At 53.0% G+C, this 19,128-nt stretch overlaps 1 protein-coding gene across 8 annotated transcripts in view; it reads right to left on the bottom strand.

The window, feature by feature from the left end:
• Positions 1-1,088: 1,088 nt before the first annotated feature.
• Positions 1,089-19,128, bottom strand: part of SMARCA4 (SWI/SNF related BAF chromatin remodeling complex subunit ATPase 4) — an 88,446-nt gene continuing 70,406 nt past the window's right edge. For 5 of the 8 annotated variants that reach the window (XM_025863361.2, XM_025863364.2, XM_073887684.1 and 2 more), the window contains 6 exons: positions 18,838-19,091; positions 4,697-4,805; positions 4,133-4,234; positions 3,044-3,176; positions 2,762-2,904; positions 1,089-1,562 (listed from right to left, as the gene is read on the bottom strand). In XM_025863361.2, coding sequence (XP_025719146.1) covers positions 1,530-1,562; positions 2,762-2,904; positions 3,044-3,176; positions 4,133-4,234; positions 4,697-4,805; positions 18,838-19,091 — 774 coding nt within the window. In that variant the 3' untranslated portion in view covers positions 1,089-1,529. Of the gene's footprint in view, positions 1,563-2,761; positions 2,905-3,043; positions 3,177-4,132; positions 4,235-4,696; positions 4,806-16,507; positions 17,861-18,837; positions 19,092-19,128 lie in introns of those variants that run through there. The other 3 variants (XM_073887683.1, XM_025863365.2, XM_073887685.1) reach the window with 2 other exon arrangements.

The following is a 19,128-nucleotide window of genomic DNA, read 5'->3' as shown; positions in this document are numbered from 1 at the left end:
AATTCGGAGTTGCTACAATCTATTATTTAAAATGCCCATTTAAAAAAAAAAAGCCCTTTTTTTGTGTGTTTTTTTAAAAGATTTTATTTATTTATTTATTTGAGACACAGCGAGAGAGGGAACACAAGCAGCAAGAAGCGGGAGAGGGAGAAGCAGACTCCCCAGGGCGCAGGGAGCCTGACGTGGGGCTAAATACCAGGACCCTGGGATCATGACCTGAGCTGAAGGCAGATGCTTAACGACTGAGCCACACAGGCACACTGTTTCGTGTTGTTGTTGTTTTTTTTTAAGATTTTTAAATTTTTATTTATTTGAAAGAGAGAGACGGCGAGAGAGGGAACACAAGCAGGGGGAGTGGGAGAGGGAGAAGCAGGCTTCCTGCCGAGCAGGGAGCCCGATGCGGGACTCAATACCAGGCCCCGGAATCATGACCTGAGCCGAAGACAGACGCTTAACAGACTGAGCCACCCAGGTGCCCCTAAAATGTCCATTTTGAACCAAAAAAAAAAAAAGCAAGGCACTCCAAGAAACCAGTGTGACACAGAGGAAAAGAATAGTCAATAGACCCTTTCTCTGAGAGGGTCCAGATGTTGGACTTCAAAGCAGCTGTTAATATGTTGGAAGAACTACAGGGAACAGCGTTTAGAGAATCAAAGGCAAGTCATGAAGAGAAGATCTTATTCAGGAGACACAAATTACAGAACTCAACGTAAATCCTGGACTTGGAAGCTCTCTTTGGTCGCGTGGGCTCCCACAGTGCCCCGGGCTTCCCAGGCCACGACACTGACCTCTGTGTGGCATAAGCCCGGTTCTGTGACTGTCTCTCTGACGCCGCCTCGGCCGCAGGCAGGGAAGAGAGCGAGCTGCTTGCTCCCTGCATGGCAAGGGCACCCAGCAGGTCCAAGAGCCTGAGCTGGAGATCAGAGGGTGTGACGACTGGGCAGGTCCGAATTTGCCTCTGCCTGGCCTCAGTGTCCTCCCCTGTCAAATGGACCCCATGGGATGTGGGGACGGGAGGAGGACAGGGCCCCCAAGGCATCGGCGACCCCGCAGGGAGCCTGGAATGAGTGCACCAGAAGGCAAGGCCGTGAGCTTTGTGGTCTGTTTAATTTATTACTGTTTGACATCCAGTGACACTGACATACCCCCGCCGGGCCTGCGGCCCCCCGGCCCCAGCGGCTCTGACCCGTCCCGCAGAATACAGTACGAGGGGTGGACGGCTACACGCGTGCACCCACGGCTGAGGCTACAGTGCCTCCCAACTGCGGCCGCGACGGTACTGCCGGGAAAGGAGAGACAACCGGGTGTCGCGTGTTCCCCGAGTCCTAATTCTTGTTTTCAACAGTTAATGCTGTTACAAACGCTACTGACGCCAGGACAGGGCCAGACACAAACAGTCCTACATCTTTTCTGCTGTATAAATATGGAAGCTTTTCGTTTATACAGTTTTTACCCCCAGGCTGAAACTACAACTGCTGCTACCCGTTACTGCTAAGGGCTACGCCGCCTCGGCTCTGGAATGTTGGGACTCAGTCTTCCTCGCTGCCACTTCCTGAGCGGTCCTGGAGGGGGACAGGAGGAGAGAGCATGGTCAGCCCCACCGTCGAGGGCCCCCCACTGGGGCCTACCCAGGCGCTGAGCATGTTGGCCGGCTGAACTGCCCTCGCTGGGGGTGAGTGGGCAGCAGGGGGGCACCGTGAGCCAAACCCCAATGTCATTCTTCTCCCGGGGCCTGGCCCCTGCGCCCACACGGACTCTTCCTCTGGCCTGGGAGACTCACTGGGCCCTCTTCGCTTCCTCCCACCACGGTGTGCCTGGCCCTGTGCCCCTGGCCTGCAGCTTCAAAACCTGCAGCTATTCCTGACTATGCAGGATGTTTGTTCTTCCGCACAGACGTTCTAAACAGCTTGGCAAGGGCCACAAAACGCTCTGCTGCATCTGGACTGGGCAGATGGGGAGCTTTAAAGCCCAGATGCTCCTCTCCAGAAACACAGGCCACCCCTCTGTTGGCCAGGACATCATTAATGTCCTCATCAGGTTATCATGTGTACGGTCAGGTTTGTTCTGAGGTGCCAGATTTTGCTACTACTGCAACTGGCTGCATGAGAAAAACAGCAACCCTGAGATGGTACTCAATGAGTTCTGCTGGGAGCCAGGCCCCAGGAAATCCACTGGGCCTCCCTGTTTTCTAGAAGTGGAAACTGAGGCTCAGAGGTTAAGTCAACTGCGAGCTCCCGCAGCAGGGAAGGGCCGGGCACGCAGGCCCCAGCCAGAGGGCAAAGCTTCTCTAAATGCAGCAAGCAGGTCTGCTACCACCCCAATGCCCACCGTGGGCTTGATGCTCCTGTAGTTCCTCCCTGGTGTGCCAAGATGGCGGCCTGCTCCGGGGGACAGGCGACATCCAGACACCACTCACGGCACCATTCATGGGATCTGTTCTGCACCGTTCTGGTAATTCCAGGTCATGGGAGTTTGGTTTTGGTTTTTATCCACCACCATTGTTTGGAAATCCTCCTACAGAGGGGGCTGTGTCTGCTCAGGGGTGATAGATGGGGGGCTGTCTGCTGGCATCTTCCAACCCGGTGCCTCCTGACCCCACCCTCGATACAGACCCAGTGCCACTGGCCTCAGAGCACTGGTTCCACTAGGGCCACACAGACCGGTGTGGAGTTATGCCGCGTACAAACCGCAGCCTCAGTTTCCCTGTCTGTGGAGTGGGGCGTTAAGAGTACTGACCCACGCCGGGGCCCTGGGGGCTCACCTCCTCCGGCTCCTCCTCACTGTCGTCATCGCTGACCACCGGCTTGGCCCGCGAGCCACGGCTCGGCCGCCGCCGGCCCCCCTTCAGCCGGTCCTGTGCCTTCTCCTTCCGGCCCAGCTTGATCTTCACTTTGACCGAGCGGGCTGGGGGAGGGACCAGAAAGCGGGGGGGAAAGAAAGACGTGAGCTTGGGAGCGCACGGCAAGCCGAGCCAGGGGCAGCTGGGAGCTGGCTGGCTGTGCCGCCGGTCTGCCCAACCGCCCCCCCCCCCGGCGGGACGCACACTCAGACTCCGAGCCTTCCTCCTCGGCCTCCTCCTCTTCCTCACTCTCCTCGCCCTCACTGTCGTCTTCTTTCTCTATTTTCTGCCGCACGCTGGTGAAAACCGACTGCAGGACGATGGAGTCTTCGTAGATCTGGAAGGAGACGTGTGGGGCTTGAGCGGGCTGGGGCCTGTGGGGGCCACTGGCCCTGCCGTCTGGCAGGACAGCCGGTGCAGGGCAGAGGGCCCTCAGTACCCCTCTCCCAACCAGGGCCTGAGAGAACATGAGATGTGTCAGTTTAGGAACGACTACAAGTTCCTCCCTTCCTCTAAAGACTCCTAGCGAGCACGGGCTTTTAAAGGCTCTGAGAAGGTCTGCTGTAATGCTGGAAACACATGTCCCCTGTTTAAGGCAGCATTTCCCCCAAATTTAGGACTGTAAAATCTCTTTTCCACGAGAATCAATCCTAAGTACACTTAGGAAAAGTTTGCTAAATTGAGGTTGTGTGTGTGTGTGTGTGTGTGTGTTAACTTCACTGCAGGAAAGGACATATCCACACAATTCCTTTCGAGAAGTCCCTAGTGAATTCAAAGTAAAATTCCAACATATATACTGGATTGCTCACTGAGTCATCCTGGATGGATCAGACTGAGTTTATTTCCTCTAATCTGGTTGTTTTTTTTTTTTTCCCTGCCTCTTTTATTAAGGAATACATTGCTTTTATAGTTGACAAAATATTCCAAGGGGTTGAGAATTCTTTTTTATCAATCTGTTGTAGCATCCACACTGGCGTGAAGCCCAATGTGGGGCTTGAACTGATGACCCTGAGACTGAGCCCCACGTTGGGCTCCCTGCTCAGTGGGGAGTCTGCTTCTCCTTCTCCCCCTGCTTGTGCTCTCTCAAATGAATAAATACAATCTAAAAAAAAAAAAAAAAAAAAAAAAAGACCTGAGCTGAGATCAGGAGTTGGACACTCAACCAATTGAGCCACTCAGGCACCCCTTAATCAGTCAATTTAAAACAGAGCAAGGGGCGTGCTGAATTGGGGCCTAGCTGTGAAGGTGGCCAAAGCTAGGAGTGCGTGCCCTCCGCCCCGGGGGCCTCCTCACCAGGGAGCCCTCCAGGTTGAAGGTCTGAGCGTTCTGGCACAGCAGCATGACGTCCTTCTCCAGGTCATTGAGGCTGCGGTACTTGTGGTTGCGGATGCGCTCCTGTGGGCGGTGGGAGAAGCATTCTTACCTCGGGAATCTGCCTTGTGCCCAGGGACCCTGGGGCCGGGAGGCCCTCTGCCTAACAAGGTCATGGCCCTGTCTTCTGGGCACCTCTGTACAGACTCGAAGCCCAGGCCCACTGAACACAGAGCTGCACTTCTGAAGCCTAGGTTGTGGGTAACCTTGAAGGAGCCCCGAACACACTGCCCACCAACACACCCTTAGGACCCTCTCCCACAAACTGGGCTACTGGGGCTCTTGAGGCCACGAGGAATCCCAGGAGCCTGTGACTGGGCCCCTGGTCAGAGAGCCCAGGCTCTGCCCAGTCTGCACCGTGGTCATCTGTCCCATACACCCCAGGAGCGCCCAGATGCGGAAGGTACTGGGTCAGATTCCCCAAACACTGATGTGGGCACACTTCTGCGGAGAACCCCCACTTCCCACATCCTATGCCAGGCTTACCTTTATCTTCTTGAAGTCCACAGGCTTGCGGATGAGCTCGTAATACTCGGGCAGCTCCTTGCGAGAGGGCAGCTGGATGAACACCTCGCTGAGCTGACGTCCACTACTACTGCAAGGCGGGACACAGTGGGCGTCACTCCCAGGCCCCACCTGCTGGGGGAGCCCCCACTTTGACACCACCCATTGTTTGAGGAATGAGAAATTCAAAGCGCTCAGGAGTTATCTCCCATACATGTACTGTCTTGTGAGTTCTATAACATTCTTGAGAGGGAAACATGCCCAGAGGGGCCAGGGATGCATTTGAATCCAGACTCTGCCCTCCCCCAATCACCCCCAGCTCCTGGAGGGAACATCACCAGAGGCCGTGCAGCAAGAGCCTCAGCACTTCAGAGAGGCAGGATCATGATTATAGTTATGTACAACGCAAAAATCAGTTGGCTTATGTAGGGAGCAGTAAGTGCCGGTTTTCAGAGAGAGACCACTTTTTGCAAGTTTTGCAAGCATGTCTCTCACAGGCAGCACCAAGGAGCCGTGAACTCCATTGGCAAAGACCGGTGGAGGAGAGATGCCCCCTGGAAAGACCCTAATGGAGACCTGAGTGGTTTTCTAGTCCTTGCCACTGGGAAAGCACTGGTTTTCCACAAGGGAGCAGAGGAAAGACACACTGGGAGCAGCCCTGAGACGTGACGGGGTCCCAGGTGCTGTCTCCTGGGCCTCACTACGAGAGGAGCTGTGCACTTGGCCACCAGGCTGTGCCACAACCCAGGCCTGGCTCTGTCTGGGGACAGGAGCTCAGAGGGGACATCACTCCTGGGCCTGCCTGAGGAGGGAGGGCGCAGGCGCTTCGAGGACTGACAGATGGGAAAAGACAAACTCTTATGAGCTCAGTCTCCCTTTCTGGTCTGTCAGCCTGGAGACACTGACCCTGCCCTGGGGGATCCGGGGAGCCGGTGAGCTGGTCGAGGCCCTGCTCCAAGGCTTGCCTATAGATGGCCTGCCCTCCCTTATCTGTGCCCAGCTGGACCCAATACAGGGCAGGATGTGGCTAAAAACACAACCTGGAAGGAAGGGGGAGGCTGGCACTCCGAGTGCGGGCACCCACTTGGCACTGGGATGAAAGATTGGAAGGCAGAGACCCAAGGCAGGCTGTGTGTGGGCAGGGCTTCCTGGGAACATGTGTGTCAAGTGTCCAGCCCAGAGCAAGGACTGAATGGTGATGGCTGTCTAAAGCCAGCAAGGTTGGGGCGCCTGGGTGGCTCAGTGATTAAGCGTCTGCCTTCGGCTCAGGTCATGGTCCCAGGGTCCTGGGATTGAGCCCCGCATTGGGCTCCCTGCTCCGCAGGAAGCCTGCTTCTCCCTCTCCCACTCCCCCTGCTTGTGTTCCCTCTCTCGCTGTGTCTCTCTCTGTCAAATAAATAAATAAATAAAAAGAAATAAATAAATAAGTAAATAAAGCCAGCCAGCCAGCCAGCCAGGTGCAGAGACCAGATTCCAGCTCCTGTCTGTATGGCCTGTAGCTCAGACGACCCCAGCTGCCCCGTGATGCACAGAAACCCTGAATGAGCAAAGTTTCTGGGATCCCAGCCAGGAGCAGCCTCGGGGAGGCAGTCCTGGCAAAGCTGCTCCTTAATGTAGCCGTGATGTTGGGAGCATCCGGCAGTAAACCCTGAAGTGCCCTCCCTGGAGCAGCAGGTTTCCCCTCTCTCTGGGAACAGGCTGGTGGGTGGCTTGGCCACAGACACCCAGAGCTTGTTTACGTATCTCTGAAAACAAGAACCAGTATCCAGAGGCACCGGGCGCTCGACCCGGGAGAGGCAGACCCGAGCCGCAACCCACAACTCACCCACCTGCACGTGTCGTGCTGTCCCCCTAACCTTCTCAGAGCTTCCCTTTCTCATCCCGATAACACTATCCTTATACCCTTGACCATGATGCACAGCGGCAGCCACAGCTTCCACTCTGAGTCAGGACACGCAACTGCAGCCGGAAAGTACCAGAGATTTCCCCGCACAGGGTCTCCCTTGCTCAGTGAGATGAACTCTGATGCTTTCTCCACTATTTCACTTTCTAGAAATGCCAGTTGACCCACTACATTCATTTTGCTGCTCACTGATGGGTGTGAAGAGCGTGCTGTGCACGGTGCTAAGGCTGGGCTCTCTAGGCCACACACCCCCCGTGCTCATCTGTGACATCCGTGAAGGTGGCTGGGCCTTGGGATGTGCACGGCCCTCGAGGGAGCTCACGCAGTAGGACTCTACTGCTGGAATACAGTGGAAAGTTTTGTAGTAAAACCCTCTCACTTCCATCGGGCTAAGAAATTGGTGGAGACAGGAAAGAACGGGGAGCAATGGGGCGCCTCTTACAAACCTCTGGAATGAGGGTGTCACTGAGGAATAAAGGCCTGCCTGGCCACCCTGTGCGTGACGTTTCTCTGGTGCAATGAGCTCAGGAGGCCCGGAACTGGGTGCGCACGATGGACGGACAGGGCCCCAGGACGATGGGGGACTTTTAAAGGCTTCCTCTCGCAGACAGCAAATCCGCTGTCATAACATTTTAGTTGCCAAAGTGCGGAGATGTCATTTTTAATCCTTAGAAGTCCTCTGGAGACCCCCACCCTACCGCCAGGCGGCGCTGCGGCAGGCTCGGGGCCAAGAACCTTCCAGCCCTCCTCCCCTCTGTGTTAGAGGTGGACAAGTCACAGCTGCCCACCTCACTGAGCCTGGCCCTCCAGGCCTCTGACCTCAGCATCCCTCTCCCCCACCTCCTCAGAATCATCAAAGCCACCGCTCCCCGGGAAGCCCAGCTGCAGCTGTCACGTCACCTCAGAGCAAATGTCCGCTCCCCCCAAGGTTCTGTGGCCGCCCCCCCCCCCCTTACAGACGGTAACAAAAAAGAATAACTGAGATATAAGATCCTTAGGACTCAGCTCCCTGAAGCATGCTGGGCTCCTGAGAGCCCGCCTGACCTTTGGGACCTGGGTGGGCTTGGTCCGCTCGCCCACCTGCTTGGACTGGCACCCGGGCTGGGTATCCGGAAGCACGTGGCTGCAGACACTCCCGTCCAAGCGTCCGGCTTGCACATCTTTTGGGCACACACCGGCAGGTGGAGAGCTGCAGAGCAGGGCAGGGGCGCTCCGCATCGGTGGACACCGAGCCCCCGCTCACTGTGCCCACGCGGGCATTCCTGGTCGGTGTGGCTGTTCTACACGCTGGCTGCGAAATGCTGTCTCTGTGTGCTTTTAACTCACGATTCCTCGGTGAGCAGCGAGACCAGGCACCGTTTCATAGGTGGAATGGTCCCCCGACGACCTCTTTCCGACAGCACCTGTTCACGTCTTCAGCCTCCTTCGCAGAGCCCTTTTCGCAAACCCCTTTTCCAGTCTGTGTCGTGTTTTCTTACCTCCTGAGGGTGTCTTTTGATGAACGGATCTTAGTTTTAATCAAATTCCTGTTTATCAATACTTCCTCTTCTACTTGGTGTTTCTCCTGTCCTGTCACAGAGGTACTGCATTTTGTTCTAGAAATGTTGACAATTCAACCTCTTTACATTATTAGCTATGAAGCCAGTCGCCTGGATCAGTGTCACTTCTCCCAACCAAATCCTATGTGTCTGAGTCCTCGCTAGACCAGAACACAAGCCATGAGGGTAGAGGCCTTGCCTGTGTTATTTCCTGCTCTATCTCTGGCACCGAACAAAGCCTGGTACAGAGCAGCTGCTCAATAAACATCTGCTGAATGAAGAAGAAACGGCTCAGGGTGAAAGTCTCAGGCTCACGGAGCAGGGTTCAAACTTGGGTGTCACAAAGTTCATCTCCGAACAAGGGTGCCTCACCGCCCCGCGCCCCCCCCATGCCGTATGATCATTTATATACCACCCCGTTCCAAAAAGGATTGGCAGCAACTACCAGGAAGCAGCCCCCGTCCTGAGAAGGCACTGCTGTGTGCCCCTGTCAGCCTCCTGTCTTACGAGACTTGCCCTGAAGAAGCTTCTGCAGGCAGAGCGATCTGGGAGTGAAGGAGCTTGGGAAAACCCTGAGGCTGTGAGGCCCAGACCTCCCTTCAGACATAAGCCTGGGCTCCCACCTGGTTTGGCAGTAAGAGTGACAGCAGCCTCTGCCACCGATGTGCGTGGCAAGCATGAGGACGCGACGTGGAGGCTATTCCCGTGCCTCCGGACACCAGCTCCAGAGCAGGGACTTCCTTCTACCTCGTTCACCACCCTGCCCCCATTACTGCAGGGCACGAGACACGGTTGGGGCCCCTTGCCGCAAGCCCCCAGTTCCTCCCGAGTCTAGGCCAGTGGGTGCTTCTCGCTGAATGAGGTTTGGCAACAAGTCTAACTCTCTAAGTCTGCTGGGGCAGGGCCTAGTCTAGTTTTACACGCTCTTCTTGGATCCTGAAGAGCCCTGATAAGAATCCTTATTAGTCGACCCGTCCAGATGGCGTCTGCCTCCCTACGGAAGTGGGCCCTCCCCTACGCCAACTCAGGGTTCTGGTGGCGCTGCCCAATCAATACTGAGTCCCAATCTCTCCCCCAAGGCTTGGGCGGGATCAAGTGCTGTACCTCACTCATCTGGTCTTGGTGATGGGTCAAGGCAAAGGCCGGGGACACAAGCTAGCCAGTCAGAGCCCTCCCTGTGACTGACTTTCCATCAGGAGTTGAGGAAGCAAAGGTTGCTTTCCTCTTGGGGTGTGAAGCCTTCAGGACGGAGGAAGCCCAGAGCTGTGGCAGCCACAGGTCACTGTACGGGGTAAGGGGAGAGGGGTTGGACAGTTCTGGGTCCTGAAAGCTAGTCTTTGCTAACTCCTCCATGGTCTTCCAGCCAAAGGAATCCCTAGACATGAAGGTCTCAGAACTAGCTTCCTGACACACAGAGCCTAAAAGTCCAAATGTCCCTTCACTGTGTCCTTAAAATAAAATTACAACATGCAAAGAAAGAACAAAGAGAATCAGAATAGACCAAGAGGCCCCCGAATGGGACAGAACCACAAATTCTCTGCATTGAAGAGGTCACCCACCCATATCCCTTTCCAACAGATGGAGAAACCAGAGAGGCAATGAGAGCTGGTGGCAGGCAGGGCTTGCGCACAAGTCGCCCCCCATGACTAAGTCAGGGATCTCTCCCACTCATTCCCATATGCTGCTCTAAGTCAAGGGTCAGCAAACTTCTTCTGTAAACCACCGGTGTCAGTCTTTCAGGCTTTGCGGGCCATCTCATCTCTGTCACGACTATTCAGCTCTGCCAAGTGGCCAGACAAGACGCAGAAAAATGAGCTTTGGCTGTGTTCCCATAAAACTTACTCTATGAACAATGAAATGTGAATTTTCTATAATTTCATGTCATGGAATATTATTATTCTTTTGATTTTTCTAAAATCCTCTAAAAAAAACCATTCTTAATTCACAGGTGATACATACACAGCTGGTGGGCCAGATTTATTTTTTTGCAGGTTTGCTGACCACTGGTGTGAATCGTAAAAACAACAGAAAGATATGTCTGTCCGTATTGGGGATGGCAACATACTGCCTGGTGCCCTCACCTTCTTATCCTCCGACCAGTGCAGACATTGCAAGCAGATCAGAGCACTATCCCTTTGCCCTCAGGCAGGCACAAGCAATCAAGTGAAGATGGTGCCCAAGAAAGACCCTGCCAGTCAAGTATGGAGGTGGTTCCAAACTGCCAGGAAGGACTCCCTCTCTGTCCCTCAGCCCTGCTCTCCTTCCTAGAGTCCAGTTCAGTCCATCTTCCCATGACATTGCTCAATGACACCTTCAAGCCCTGGGACCATGTTCTCGCTCTTTTTAATTGCAAACTTTTTTTTTTTTAAGATTTTATCCAGTTATTTGACAGAGAGAGAGAAAGCACAAATAGGCAGAGAGGCAGGCAGAGGGAGAGGGAGAAGCAGGCTCTCCGCTGAGCAGGGAGCCCGATGCGGGGCTTGATCCCAGGACCCTGGGATCATGACCTGAGCCGAAGGCAGCCACTTAACCGACTGAGTCACCCAGGTGCCCCCATGTTCTCTTTTGACCCTTGATCAGCGAACTGAACCAGCAAGATCCCGGATATGAATGGCTCAGCAGTTTCAAAACTGATTTAGCCACAGACTGTGTGAAACAGAATCTTAGGTTTTCCATAAACAAAACTTGAAAGTGAAATAACAAAACCTATTCATTTACTTCATTAGTATACAATTACTTTCTAGGTTCAATTTTTTGACGTGTTACAAAATCAAGGATAACTCGAGCATTAGACACATAAGAGATCTGATCCACTTAGTTATAAATTCTTTATGAAGAGCCTGCACCTGCTGAAAGGGCAATCTCAGTTGGACTTAACAGCTGCGTGGTACAGAAACAATTCTGACTCCCGCACAAGGGAAAGGAAAGGACGTTCACCAGTGAGCCCACTGAGAATAATGGTCTGTAGGTTGCTGGCCCTGTGCTCTCAGCACTCTCCCGGTAGAGAGGTATGGGGAAGCTTTGTTTGAGGGTGCGTGTGTCAAGTCCAAGACTGGCTGCAGGTCATGATACTGGTTAAATGTCTAATGAGATCGAAGTTTCAAATGAGGCAAGGACACATGTAGGGGGGGGATGTGTTTCTTAATACAGTTTAACACTTCGATCCAAATGTCATTATAAAGAAATCCTGATTCTGTGCAAAAGCTTTTTATCTTGATGAAGTCCCAATAGTTCATTTTCGCTTTTGGTTCCCTTGCCTTTGGGATAACTGAACTCTACCTTTGAAACTAATGGTACGCTATATGTTAATTAAAAAAAAAAAAAAAGTAAAGAAACAAGTAACCCGAGTTGGGGAAGCACTTGGATTTGACATTTCATTTTGGAGGCGAGACCCTGGGCTTTGAAAAAAGATGCATGACCCGGGATTACACAGAAAGCAGCAGCTGGATCATAATCCAGGCAGGCTCCTAGCTGCAGGCACCCGCTCTGCGTGCCCGTGCGGCTTCCCCGAGCTGACCCACAAGCGCCGGCCTTGCACCACGCTCTGCAGCGGCCGGAGCTCAGAAGACATCAGCTATGGGTGATGAGGACAAAGAGCAGGAAGCCCAGGACCTGTTCATGGCACTGCAAAGAACATTTCTCAGGATGAGAGAGAGGGTGAAAATGAGAGCCAAAGCCAGCCCAAGCCAGCCCAGCTCTCCCAGGAGCTGCGGCCAGAGGCACTCATGCAAGTGTAGGGGGGCCCGAGGCCACCTTCTGCAGAGCTGGGTGACCCGGGCCTTGAAAAGCGTGCTTCCTGGCTGGAATGGGTCAGAATTTGCAGCCCACTGGTACTACCGGGAGCCCCTCAAGTGCTGAGCAGCTCTATAGCAGCGGAGACCACAAAGCCCCTTCTGAAATGGAAGAGACCTCTGGATGCCCACGCTGGAACCCAGGGAGCTAGGGGTCCTCTGGTCCATCTGGAGCTGACAGACCCAACCTCCATAGCTTCCTGAGACCCTCATACCCACTCTCCCTTCCCTCCTAACTTTTTAGCTTAGTTAACTTACGTCTTTAACTAGTTTCACCTTAGAACCTTGACCTTTCAATTCTTTTAGCTAGCTGTCTTTTAGCTTTGTTTTAAAATCTACCTATTCTTTCGTGATTTCTCATTTACCTGACCTTGGACCTTCTGTCCAAGGACTTTGTCCTTTGGACTTCTTGTCTTACCTGTTGATTATCTTCTGTTTTGATGAGCATTTCTTCACTGTTTTCCCTGAGTACAGAAGGAGGGCTCGCTTGCCCGAATGCATGAGCACTTTAGGAGGATCTCACACAGGACTCCATGGGAGGCAAAGGGTGTGACGTGTTCGCCCAATACTACTTATTTCTGGGGGCCAGTGTCTGTACCCGTCCTGTTTTGAACTTACATGTAACTCTAGTTCTAAGCCGTTCTAAGACTGCTGCCCTGTCTTCTTCTACTGTGACGACCAACTACCAGCAGGGAGTGAAGCCTGGGGCCAGAACTGGCAGGGTGGCAAAGAGGAAAGGTGCAACTTCATCCAGCAAATTCTGTGGCAGCCTCGGAACCTCAGCACGACTCAACAAGGGCCACTGGGCCCTCAGCCCGGCCTGCACCTACACGAGGCTGGCCTGGGCCTTGATGATGGGGATCAGCACTTATCTAAAGACATCTCACCTGAGTGTTTCTTAGGACAGGCTCCGGGCTGGGTGCCAAACCGAAAGTGCTGACCCCAGAGCTGGACCCACAGGCAGAGAGCTAGCTTCTCCTCCTGCAGCGTTCCTACTCTGAGCTTGGGCTCCAGATGAAGGCTGTATGGCGTTCACAGGCCGAGGCTGGAGAACCCTGAGGCCTCTCTGCCCCCTCATGAAACGGCTCCCAGGCCGGCCCACCCTCTACTCTTTCCCCTGAAGGGGACTATCCTGAGGGGATTGGAGCCACCTGCAGTTACCTTTCCTGGGGAACACTTCAGCCAGACAACCTCCCCTGGGGCTTGCTATATTGCCCATTTTTCTTGCAAATCAATATACAAAGCTTTCAACTCCCAAGAGCCATCTGCTCTTTGATTCTGAACAGGGAAGTGCAGGGCTCCCGCAAGGGCAAAGGGAAAGCGGTAATAGGTTTTAAGCGGTGGCTGCCAGGCCCAGGCCAAAGCTGCCACCACAGACGTGGCAAGGGCCTTGCATCATCCACGACAGATTCAGGGCTGGTCTCTAGGCAGCCTGCCTGGCCCACGATACCTCACATTTGGGGTCTCTACAATCCCATTTGGGGGGTTCCACTTCTATGCTGAGGACCTGGAAACTGAGGCAGGGAGACGGATGTTGAACCCAGATCTCTGTGACCCTCGAGCCGTCCGGTCCCTTTCAAGCGGCTGCCTCCTGGCAGGGGGAAGGGGGAAGGGGGCCCAGAGGGTCTGCTCAGTGGGGCTCAGCCATGGGAGGCTTAGCCTGGGCAGCCTGAACACATCCACCATCTTTCTGAGCCATAGAGAGTAACTTGTGAGGATCCCAGAGGTCCCCTTCTGTCACGTCGGTGTGGTGGGGTTCAGGAAACCTGGAGCTGACCCCCCACTGCCCAGCACGTGCTCTTCACAGCAGCTGTAATTCTGCCCTATAGTGGGGAGCACAGGTGCTACAGAGGGTCCTCTGGAGCCTGCCTGCTTAAATGGCTCCTCCCAGCAGACCCAGTTCTCTAAAACGGCCCCCAAGGCACTGAGGTATGTGCTCGAGAGCACACACCCACGGACTAGCACCTGCAGACAGTGCCTCGGCTACCTACCTTAAGGATTACGGGATGAAGACACCAGCTGGCAGGACACATCGCCCTACGACAAGGTCCCAACCTGACTGGGAACCTATGCCTAACTTACTTCCACGTTTAGATTTTAAAGCGAAAATCCCGACCTTCCAACTTACTTTCTTAACTCCGGTTCTAATTCTGGCTGTTAACCATAGGATTCCTCGATGCAGTTTGAGATCTCCAAGCACCAAGGAGAAGGAGCCCTGCATGCGTGCTCAGCCCAGTACAGCCCCTTGCCTTAGTTGGCTTCCTCTGCACACAGGATGCCCATCCCCTCGGCCTCGGGGCCTCTGCATGTGCCGTCCCTTTTGCCCATGACACCCCTTTCTTCCTCTTCCCCTGGAGGGGCCCTGCTTATGTGGCACACCTCTTCAGGCCACACTCGACACGGGGGCCTTGGGAGGGAGGGGCATGGCAGTCTTGAACGTGAACAGGTGTGAAGGGAGCAAACGCTTCTAGATCAGGACACTACCTCTACATGGACAAGGATGTAAGTACAAAGGCAATTATCAAATGTGGTTGCACTGGTATTGAAATACAACTGGGGGAGATCTCGAAATATGTAATTAAAAGCAACATCTGGAGCGATGCCCACCAACAGAAGGGTGGCCCCGCTCACACACAGCAACAGACACACAGCAGAAGCACTCCTCTCAAGTCATTGTGTGGACGACGCAACCCCGGCTCCCATGGGCACTGGAACGGAATCAGCAGCACCCGGCCCTCTCGCTCAGCAAGGCAGACTCAGGAATATCGAATCCAAATGCTGACAATGTCCTGTAACCATTTACTGGCATCCAGGAGACACCAAGCTGTAACATTCCGTTCTCTCCCCAGGCTCCATTTTTAATTAAGGAAAAAAATTTATTTAATAAAATGTTCAGGAAAAAAAAAAAAAAAAAAAAAAAAATTTGTTTTTTTAAATATAGATTCTCTCTTCCGGAAATGAGCTATACAGGAAGTCTGAGACAAAGTGTGTGATAGGCTACTTCCAAATTTATTCCACTTTGGTTCTCTTTGGTGTGGCATGGTGTCTGGTCCCTCAGAACCTTCCAGGTGCCTGATGAGTGTGCCATGAGAATTTAACCTGGTCCAAGAGAGGTCTGGCCTTTATGCTGGGCTCCTAGGGAGGTGATCTCTCAGCCCTTGAAATGTCCTGCCTTGTGGGCTGCCTTTGTTTACCTGGGGGCCTTTGGCCCAGACAGTCTAAGAATGTGACTTAAGGCAGGGGTGATGGGTCATGTGGCATCAGCTCAACCCACAGAGGAGCTAGAGACTGCGGCCAGCCACATGGGTGGTTAGTCGTGTCTCTGAGAACAAGTTCCAATAAAAACTCTAGACAGCAAGGCTTCCTTGGTTGGCAGTGCTCTGTGAGTCTTGTCTCCCAATGCTGCCAGGGAAGTGAGCGCTGTCAGCGACTCCCTGGGGAGAGGGCGGCTGGAAGCTCCACACACAGAACTCTCCAGGATGCTGCCCTCATGCCAATCTTTGTTCTTGCACTGTAACAAATCGTAACTGTGAGTTAAGCAGCTTTCAGAAAGTCCAGAGAGTCCTTCTAGAGAATTAGCAAGCCTGAGCGTGGTCTGGGATCCCTGAGCTCTGCAGTTGGTGTCAAGAGTGAGGGTGGTTTCACTTCTCATCCAATCTCACAACAGGGTGAACCGTACTGTTATTTTCCCTGTGGTTTCAAATTCAGGATGTTAAAGAATGTCAAAAATATCCATTAAATAGGCCAGCCTTTCACCCAAACGTCATCTTTGAAAGTATTTGCTATGAGGTAACTTCACAAGCAGGAAAACAGGATTATTTTCCCGAGCCTCTATGTCCCCTGCTTGATCTTTTCCTATGGGACCACCAGCAAAGCAGCAAGCGGATGGACCCGCTCCAATCGCAAACCAAGCGTTTTTCAGTGTCAGTATGTGGGAGGCCTCCTTTAACGACCACATATACAAAATCCACTTGTAACTTCTCTACGTTTCGTTACACTGTAACAGAGAACTCCCAGTCCTGTGATACCACCCATTCCAGGAGGACGCAGGGTTAAATGTTAACCACGCATCAAACCCTCCACTGAGGTGTCCTGCCACTCGGGTCTCACTCCAGCTCGGAGTGCAGTTCTGTGACTCCAGAGCTGGGGCTTTCACCAAACTGGATCTCAGCCTCTTGCAGGTGAACAGTCTCCACAAGGGGTCACGGAGCCCTTACAGCCAGTTTCAGTTTCAGGCCTGACTTACCACCCCATCTTGCACATGCTGGAAGAACACTGCTTGCAGCAGCTGGGGGAGTCAGTTTCTCTTTTCTCATGTGATACATGGCTAAGGCTGATGCTCAGAGGTCTTTTGCAGTAAGTCACAAGATGACTAAAAAAAATGGACACCCTTTTTTTTTTTTTTAAGTTTGAAAATATCCAAGGCCTTATCAACAAGTTGAGGATGCTGTTTACAAGCATCTTGTTTTTTGTCTTTTTTTAAACCAAGGTGTATCATAATAGAGGAAAGCATGCGTATCAAATGTTTATCTCGATAAACGTTTTCGTGTCTTTTTAAATTTTATTTATTTATTTGAAAGAGAGAGAGAGAGCAGGAGCAGGAGGAGGAGCAGAGGCAGAGGCAGGAGCAGACTCCCCGCCAAGCAGGGAGACCAACATGGAGCTGGATCCCAGGACCCCGAGATCACGACCTGAGCTGAAGGCAGACGCTTCACCAACAGAGCCACCCAGGCGCCCCGAACATTTTCACGTCTTCAGGTAACCACTGTTCCACACCCATCACCATGGATCAGCTTTTCAACTTCCTGCAACTGGAAGCATCCAGTAGGTACTTGCTAGCGTCTGGCTTCTTTCACTCAACAAAACGGCTGTAGGATTCTCCTGGGAGTGAGGGAGTGGTGGGGTGTCTGTTCTGGTGGTGGTTGGAATCTGCTCCTGGGTTAGGCACCGCCGGTATGTGTTCCTGCGGACGGGCGCCGGCTGCTTCATCTGGGGCAGCTGTGACCAGGGCTGCTGTGCGCGTGCTCGTACCGGTCTCTTGGCGGACGCAGGCATTCAGCAACCTCTGCTTTACAACCAGGATCGGCGTCTCTGGGTCAGAAGGTTTAGTGCCAAAGAGCGGTCTGCTCCCATAAGCGAGATGTGAAGTCCGACTACTCTGGTGGGTGTATGGAGGCATCTCTGGTTTTATCGTGTGTTACCTTGATGTTACGGTGTCGGTGCCGATGATCCCGAACACCTTTTCACAGGCCGTATCCCACAACCACATGGTCACTGGGACATCTCCTTCCAGGAGATGTCTGTTCATGACTCTTGACCATTTTAAAATTTCAGTCGGTGCAAGTATTCGGGGGCTTCATGAGGGTGTCCTTGGATGAAAAGATGTTCTTAATTTTAGTGACATCATTTTATCTGTCTCTCATGGTCAGCGGTGCTTGTGTCCTGTTCAGGAAGTCTATGCACACATCAAGGCCATGAAGATTTTCACTGATGCCTTCTTCTAGAACTTTGTTTGACCCTTCACATTTATGCCTCCATTTCAATTTAACACCTGTGTAAGGTGCTGGGTAAGATCAAGGTTCACTCGCTTTGGATATCCAAAAGATCAGCATGACTTTTGAAAAAGTCCATCCTTGCCCCCTAATCTTCAAGGATCTTCTTCATTTTGATAATTTTAAGACTCCCTTGCAAAAAGATAATTGGGAAGAAAACACTGGGATCTATCGTTTTCACTGGGTTTTTGCACATTCCATATTTCAAATAATTGTGACTCTTCCACTTTCTTCTTTGTGGAATTTGCCTCAAAGGTGAAGTGTGCGTATCACCTCAGTATTTTCTTCTCCAATACAGATGCCACATTTTTAGGGTGGGTGGTTGAGCTGAAATACGCCTTTCTCAGTCATTTGTTTCTCTTCTAATAATAAAAGATTCTTTTTTTACGAACAATTTATAACTTTTATTTGGGTACTACAATCATCCCACTAGCCCCCAGAATTTCACTCTTGCTAAGAGCCTCTCCAAATGACGCACTGAGGCTTACACCTCGACGCTTTTCCCTCCTACAGATTACAATTTACCCTTATTTTGTTTAATGACTGCCACGCGTTACTATAAAATCAAGCTGGTATTGGCCAGTATGCACCAGAAAGTGGACTGAGAAGCTGGGGGAGCAGTACGAGCCGAGCCCTGAGCAAAGTTGAGGCCTCATGCCGCTGCTGGCCCACTGTGCACATGCTCCCGGGGAGGGCCTGGCAGAACCGTTATTTTCCTATTTAATTGGTACTTGTGATCCACAAAGAGATCTGCTGCAGTCTCCTATTTTGTGTGTCTGGGAGGGCAGGGACCCCAAATCCCAGAGCGGAGCCTGATCAGTCTTCGCAACAAGCGGCCCACCCGTGATGGCCCATGGTGGGAACTGGGCTGGCATGTCATCCAAGTGTGGGGAGAGGGTAGAAAGTCTAGAGAAGGAAAGGTGCTTTGTCTCGGCTCCAGCCACACGGGCTCTCTCACTACAGTCTACGGGCCGTGCGATCGGCGCCTCATCACCGCACAGGTTCCTCCCTTCCCCCCCGCTGCCCATCACCGGCCACCTGAGGCCTCTCCGCCGGCTCTGGCCTCTGCTGGAGCACTTGGCCCCAGACCTCCATTCCTCAGGGCTCCCCCTCAAAGTCACCATCCCTGAAAACAGCCCTGTCTCCACCTCCCCACGACATTTTCTCTTCCCTCTCTCATCGCAGTTGACAGAGTGCTTGCCTCTCGCAGACCGTAAGTTCCATGAGGGCAGGCGTACCGAGACAAAGACAGGCCACCAATATGTGTGCAGTGACTGGAGGGCCGGGCGAGGCACCTCCGAGGACCCCCAATGCCCACCCGCTGCGCTCCTTGGCTTACCTGTCCTTATACTTGATCACAGCATCCACGATCTTCTTCATCTTCTTGGTGAGGTTGGGAGGGTTTGGGGAGAGCTTCTCGGCAGGTGGCCGCCCGCGCTTCTTCTGCTTCTTGCTCTCGTCGTCCTTGTCACGGCTGCGGGTGCTAGTGGTCGGGGTGGAGGAGCCGGCATCGCTGTCCCGCTTGCGCTTCCGAGACGATTTCTTCTGCCGGACCTCCTCTTCGATCTCCTCCAGCGTGCCCTCCTCGATGGCCTTCAGGGTCAATAGTGGTAAAATAGGACAGCCAGCA

Source organism: Callorhinus ursinus, unplaced genomic scaffold (genome assembly GCF_003265705.2).
Source record: "Callorhinus ursinus isolate GAN/ISIS: 27379988/994484 unplaced genomic scaffold, GSC_fseal_2.0 scaffold82, whole genome shotgun sequence".
In the NCBI taxonomy this organism is placed as follows: Eukaryota; Metazoa; Chordata; class Mammalia; order Carnivora; family Otariidae; genus Callorhinus; species Callorhinus ursinus.
The sequence above is the reverse complement of the archived record's forward strand: the minus strand, read 5'-3'. Positions and strand labels throughout refer to the sequence as shown.